Below are 6779 nucleotides of genomic sequence, written 5' to 3'. Positions count from 1 at the left end.
ATATATTATTCTAATCATTTACAACCAAAATAGGTCAAAAAATATATACCAATCCAGGCATCCACTTTTATTTCATTTTATTTATTTATATGTATCATCTATCCTTAAAATGATCGGGATCGTTGTTTGTAATTTGTTCTTTTAAAACAAATCGAAAGTAGAAAAAAAAATCTTAAACATAGTAACGTGAAAAATCCAATGGTCTTTTCGTTTGAATCATCGACAGCTGAGTTCATTTATTATTTAGATATCAGAAATCCCGGAGACAAGGGAAAGTTGGCCACAATCTTTACACAGATTAGTGTCATTACATATTACAATATGTCTGCTGCGACTCCAGAAGCTATTGATCAACAACAAAAAGAAAGAGAGATAAAATTGCTCGAGGAACGTTTAGAGGAATACTTTGTACCAAAAAATGTTGCCATCATAGGACCATCAGGTGTCGGCAAATCGTCATTCATAAACTCTATCATAGCCAGTTTTTCCTCCAAGTGCTGGCGAGAGCGGACCAAAGTTGGGTTCACTGCTGGGGAAGGGGGGCAAGGAACGTGTCATCTTATTAAGTATGTTGTTGTTAAAGGTTTTAAGAAGCTATAAAAATACAATACTCTTGGTACTCAGATTATTGTTATGGTTTCTCTAAAACATCTTCAATTGCAATTTAAAAACGCTTGTTCAACTATTATAATACCAAAACTGCATCATCCATATACATGCATATGGTTAAGGAAAAAAAAATAGTAAGCCATGTATTTTTTTCTTAAGGGGGGGGGGGTAGCAATTACCATGACTAGGTTTTATTTACACATCTTAATTTTTTATTTTTTTAAATTTTAATCTTTTTTTAACTAAAAGGACAACAAAAGATGAGTACTTGGACACAGAGAGACAGAAGGAATATCCGTATCCGACGCTGATTGACATGAATGGGTTTGAAAACCAATCCACAGAGGACATAAAGGAACTGCTCAGATACATTTTGTTTGGCTTGATCCCACATGAACACAAGTTAAAAGATGCTTTGAAGATCTACACGTAAGTTCTACTCTAAACACCAGATTACTTAGAATTAGATAAAATGAAATTTATCGACAGTAAAAACCAAGAATGGCAAAGCCCATGTTTTGCTATTGGAAACCCCAAATATCTTTCCAATAGAACATAAAATAGAAGGTGAAGAACTACACTTTGGTATAAAGATGCTGTAAAAATTTCATTAAATTGAATTCAGTGGCAGGGTTGTGGATAACCACTCGCCCACTCGCAAATGCCAGTAAAATTGTGGGCGATTATATATTAAAAATCTGGTCGCCCACATGGGGAACAATTTTTTTTCCGGAACATTATCATTGTATGTACTTTCAGGTTTTGAACAAACGCTCTACTAACCTAGATTATTTGTATTGCGTGCAAAAATATTAGTCAAAGATGTACGTGACTTAGATCAAACATGGCGATTTATCGAAGCGTTTAATTTGCAATCTTGATGATACGAGAGCAAACATTTGAGATTGTTCTTAAAGAAATATTGAAACAATCGGCTATGGCTGTGAGACATTCCATCAGGACTAGTTATTCAAAGATAGAATTTGAATTATCGTGTCAAATACACACAATAAAAGATTAGAATCAAACTTCATTACAGGTTGTATGTAATTTAATATGCCCCGTTAAACCATAAATGCATCAGTTGTAGGGTTAAACGCTACAAAATGAAATGAACATATTATTGTATCAAGATTTTTTAGAAAAGAGAAAACCTGACGAAAATTCAAATGCTGCGAACATATTGATACTAGGAATTTAAAGAAATCAGTTTTAAAAATTTAAGAATTTTTTTCTTTGTTTTTATTTTTAATTTACATATAATGTGGGCCCCTGGGTCACATTGTGGGCCCGTAAAATTTGAAAAGTTAGGAGCCCACATGGCCCCTAAGTTTTTAAAAAGTAACCACAACCCTGAGTGGTGTAAGAGGAGTTGTGAATAAGGGATGGCTACCATCAAGTGTACCAAGAATTGCAGAGTCCATGTTTTACTATGGGAAAACCATAATATCTGTATAATTGAAACTTAAAATAGAAGATGCACAATGGTACTATGTAATAAAATTCTTTAAAAGTCTCATTATATTTTATTCAGTGTTACTGGAATTGCAGGTAAGAGTTCTCCCATTATTAAAGAAAGAATGGCAGTGTCCATTTTGCTATGGGAAACCCCGATTATGTGTCAAATCAAAATGTTAAATAGGAGATACACAATGTTTCTATGTAATAAAAATGTGAAATTTTTATTAAATCCTTAACTCAGTAATATTCCTCATTTTTAAAAAGAGGTAGGTTGTTGACAAATAAGTTAATGTTACAAGGTTTTCAACATTTTTGTTTTAAGTCAGCATTTTGCAAATTCTTTGGTAATTATAATGACCTTGTTTGCAAAAACATCCTACCGTTGATTCATATTTTGAATGCATGTTCAGTGCCAATTGTTAATCCATTGTTTTTATACATATTTTATCCATGGATTACTCCATTTACCTGATCAATACAGAGGGATCAAAGGGCATGTGTCTGTTCAATAGGGGAAGCTTACTCCTTCTAAGCACCTGATCCCACTTTTGGTGTTACAAGGTGTTTGTGTTTTTGACCTGTGCATGATTTGTATTGATTAATGATTACAGGATTAACAAGCATGATCACTGTTTATCATCACCCTTTTCATTGTATGAGACTTTTACATATATCAATTCTATGCTATGATATGAAATAGAATGATGTGGTAGGATAAATCCAGAAAACAACAGACTTAAGGTTCTTAAACCCTCTGCTCACTCATATTAAATGTTGCCTTGACTTAATTTTCCGAAAGAAATGTATTTTATAAGTAAATTACAAACTATAATACCATAGCTTGCGGGGCAAAATTAAACAAAAAAGACATTTTAACTTGACAAATTTATAAAGGAATAATGGAAAATTATGTCATTAAGAGTTATCTCTCTTATCAGAGTATCAATGAACCTTAATAAGTATATTTATCATTTGTTATACTGAAAATCCTGTCTTAGAAGTGTAGTTAGAGTTCCAATTTTTTTTTTGGATAAACAAGAAATAGAATTTTAGTTTCTCAAAATTACAGTACATTAAAACCTTGACTGATGAATCTCTTTCATTCATTGGGGGAATTTACATAAATTGCTAAAATTTTAAAGGTTTTTTAAAAAAGTATTGGATATAAGCCTACAGTCTTACTCAATAATACAGTCCCTTAAAAATTACCGATGAGCATTCTGACTCTTTTTTCAGAGATGGAGGGCTAAAGGGAATGAGGGAAGAGTATTTTATGAACCAGGAGACACTGAAAGTTGACTGTCTGATTTTTGTTTCTTCAACAACTTCAGTCCTTCCTGAAAATCTCATGGATGCTGTTGTTCAGGTGGCACAAAAAGAGGAAAGAGGTAATAGCTGATGAGATATGATGAGATATATGAGATCTCTTAGTGAAGAAAAAAAATCTATAATGTTGAAACTAAATTTACCTAAAAGCACTTTTCAGAATTTCTGGTAAATTCTGAGTATTTAGTTCACCTGAGTTAGGGATGAAAGTTGTGTTAATGAGACAAAATTCAGAGACAGTCCTAATTTTTTGTGAATTAACTGATAATTTTTTACCACTTGTCCTAGTCCTTAAGATTAAGACTAAATTAAGATTTAATTTTGAACATTTTACTATACATAATCTGGCAAATTTCTTTGGAACAAGAAAGGTCCACATAAGACAAGTTTTTGCTATATATAATCTGCCCCTTAAATGTAATTTGCTTCTTTGCAGTCATTCCTTTATTTGGTGTGTTAACACAGAAAGACAAAGTACATGATGAGGAAACATACATGACAAAGAAGAAAGATTTCTGTTCTAAACTGGGTCTTCCAGAGAACCGCTTCCTTCTGTGTACAAACTACTGTGATGACTATGACAAAGAAAAAGGGCAATCACGCTGGAATCAAGTGTACCCAGCACTTGATGTGCCAAATCTATCCTTTATGAGACAGGTATCATAACAATAAAGCCTTATTTGTCCTTAGAAATTATATTTTTCCCATGCACTGTCATTCATATGTGAGGGTGTAATGCACATACACAGTTTAACATTTCTAGGTTTGTGATATTGGAATCAAAGTTCTACAAAACGATGCCACACTTCATAAAAGTCCCTCTATACCTTCCCAGTCTCAACAAAATCGACAATCTGCTGCTAATCCTCTACCACCAAGAGACCCTCCCCCACCTATAGATAACTCTGTCCTCAATGTTCTGGCATTTGCTTTCAAGGGTTTAGTCATCGCAGTACTCCTATACTGGATCCTTACTCCGCCATTTGATGGACAACAGATGGTTGATGCTTGTGCCCAGTTTGAACACAAATCTCAGACATTGAATTTTTCCATTCCTGGAATAAAGAACCTCTGTGAGAGGGTTGGAGATGTAACACAGAGACAACTCATGACACCACTGATGTGTTTTGTTGTGGTTATCATAGGGATGGACTTTGTTATGCCTCAGATTATCAGAATGTTACATAGACTTGGCATTTAACTACACAGGCTTTGGTGTAGGAAGCAAAATGTTGTGACATGTGCAAGTACTTGATGAGATTTTAAATAAAAATATGGCTGTGGCAGCAATCAAAATTATATATATATATATATATATATATATATATATATATATATATATATATATATATATATATATATATATATATATATATATATATTAGGGATGACAATGAGTACCCGGTTAACCGGGTACTCGATCGAACGTCCGAGTATCGAATACTAAAATCGTATTACTCGGTTACTCGGATGTATATTTTTTTCATATTTCAAAGAACGAAGTATCAAAGAACGAAGTATCAAAGAACGAAGTATATATATATATATATATATATATATATATATATATATATATATATATATATATATATATATTATCAAAAACCTATCAATATATATATATATATATATATATACTGTATATATATATATATATATATATGTATTGCGAGCTTATCAATTTTTGAATCTTTCCTTTATTAAAAAATGTTTGAGTATTGTCAATAAAATAAGAATTGTTTAATATAATAAAAATAACATATATTGATTATCAAGAGACCCTCCTTCACCTATAGATAACTCTGAAAAAATAATAATGTTGTTATGGGTTTAATAGTCATGTGGTATATGTATAAATCATGCTAATACTCAGTGACCTAAAATAAAAATTATTTGTGAAAATATCAAAAATAGTCTGTGATATTATGAAAGATATGCAACACTACATTATAATATATGTGCTTTATTTCAAAAATGGAATGTATGTTTGTATACTACAGTTTGTTCATAAGTGATAAACTAGTTGTTTCAGAATGAAAAATAATGTTTGTCATGTTTTGATATCCAGTAATGGATGCTGCATTTCCTCCTGCTTGAGTTCTCAAGGGATAATTAATCCAAATGCACATACAATATATGGTGCATCTATCAATGCTTAGTTACATGTTTTGGATGCTGCATCTGACCTTTACTTCATACTTGAGTAACTTCTGAATTAAGTGATTCGGTCCTGTATTATTTTTTTTTGTTCAACTACAGGGTATTTTATTCAAAGTCTCTTTTTGTCAAATAACATTTGGTAGAATAAACATAATTCTAAGAATCCTTTGCATTCTATCTCCAGGCCCAAATAAAAGTTTTATTCTCTTTTGCGGAATCCTTTTCATGAGAAATCTTTGCCAGTGTGGCATATATACTGTTTAAATAGGGTAACTAACTGTTTACAGTTAAATTAAATCATCCATTTTATGGAAATTTTGTACTACTTTTTTCATTCTTTGACTGATATTTCTTTCTTATAAGTATCCTTTTCATAGTTGTCAAACATGATGGTGATGACATTAAAAATTACCATCAAAGGAAATTATCTGTAGGTTACTCCTGTTTGATTTAAATTATGAAAAAAAATAAATGTCCATTAGCCAATATAATGATAGAAAGATTTAGCAGTATTGTTAAAGAACCTTGATAAGTACATCACTTAATTTTTGAAGCATATTTTATTCATTTCACATTTTCTTATCTTTAAGTGCAAAATGGTCACGATTCATATTTTAGATTTCAAGGAATATTATTTTTCTGACCAAGAATTCTACTTTTATCCTTAAAAATTTATTTACGTAAAACGTATCATGTTTTTGATATGTATTTGATAGCAGTAGTTTTAAATCAATATTTCAAACTTTTTTTCTAAGTGCGAAATGGTCAAGTTTAACTGTCCTTCACAAGGAAAGAAGGCATGTGTCACCTTTTTTTCTTTTTTACTTATTCTTTATCATTGTAAATATATTAGAACGCGAAATGTACTTCATGGAACACTGGCATAACAATACTTTCAGGTGCGTATCTCTTTAATTCTTTTTGATTGAACGTAATTTCAGGACCTCAATGCAAACGTTAATTCAAGAGAGAGAGAGAGAGAGAAAGAATACAAAATTGAAATGTTTTACTTAAGTTTTATAGCATTTAAGTGTGATCAACATTCATTTTTTTTTAATATAATGGAACTTTGAAATGATTATAAATATGAAATTACGTTTCCCTCGTTATAAACAAAATGCGCCAGCCGAGCTGCCACTAACTTAGGTGCTATTGACTTTTTTTTTAATTCTGAAAACCCTATTAAATATATCACTTTTATACCAAATTTTCCTGATTTTTAC

General features: G+C 31.2%; 1 protein-coding gene across 1 annotated transcript; it reads left to right on the top strand.

The window, feature by feature from the left end:
• The first annotated feature begins 317 nt into the window (after nucleotides 1–317).
• On the top strand, nucleotides 318–4661 carry LOC133179187 (uncharacterized). The gene is made up of 5 exons (XM_061313978.1): nucleotides 318–566; nucleotides 859–1038; nucleotides 3307–3458; nucleotides 3833–4053; nucleotides 4160–4661. Exons 1-5 carry the CDS (start codon nucleotides 322–324, stop codon nucleotides 4595–4597), a joined length of 1236 nt encoding a protein of 411 aa, XP_061169962.1. The 5' UTR covers nucleotides 318–321; the 3' UTR covers nucleotides 4598–4661.
• Nucleotides 4662–6779: the final 2118 nt, after the last annotated feature.

The sequence above is a fragment of the Saccostrea echinata genome, unplaced genomic scaffold (assembly GCF_033153115.1).
Source record: "Saccostrea echinata isolate AGI-Se365-2 ecotype Australia unplaced genomic scaffold, CSIRO_AGI_Sech_v1 ptg000004l, whole genome shotgun sequence".
NCBI lineage: Eukaryota > Metazoa > Mollusca > Bivalvia > Ostreida > Ostreidae > Saccostrea > Saccostrea echinata.
This window is presented reverse-complemented; position numbering and strand designations above follow the sequence as displayed.

What these genes read in the sequence shown, in the direction of transcription:
- LOC133179187 (XM_061313978.1), top strand. Translation starts at nt 322, where the DNA reads ATGTCTGCTGCGACTCCAGAAGCTATTGATCAACAACAAAAAGAAAGA. An exon ending in GGAACGTGTCATCTTATTAA is followed by an intron (nt 567 to 858) that starts GTATGTTGTTGT and finishes TTTAACTAAAAG; the next exon opens with GACAACAAAAGATGAGTACT. An exon ending in GGCACAAAAAGAGGAAAGAG is followed by an intron (nt 3,459 to 3,832) that starts GTAATAGCTGAT and finishes GCTTCTTTGCAG; the next exon opens with TCATTCCTTTATTTGGTGTG.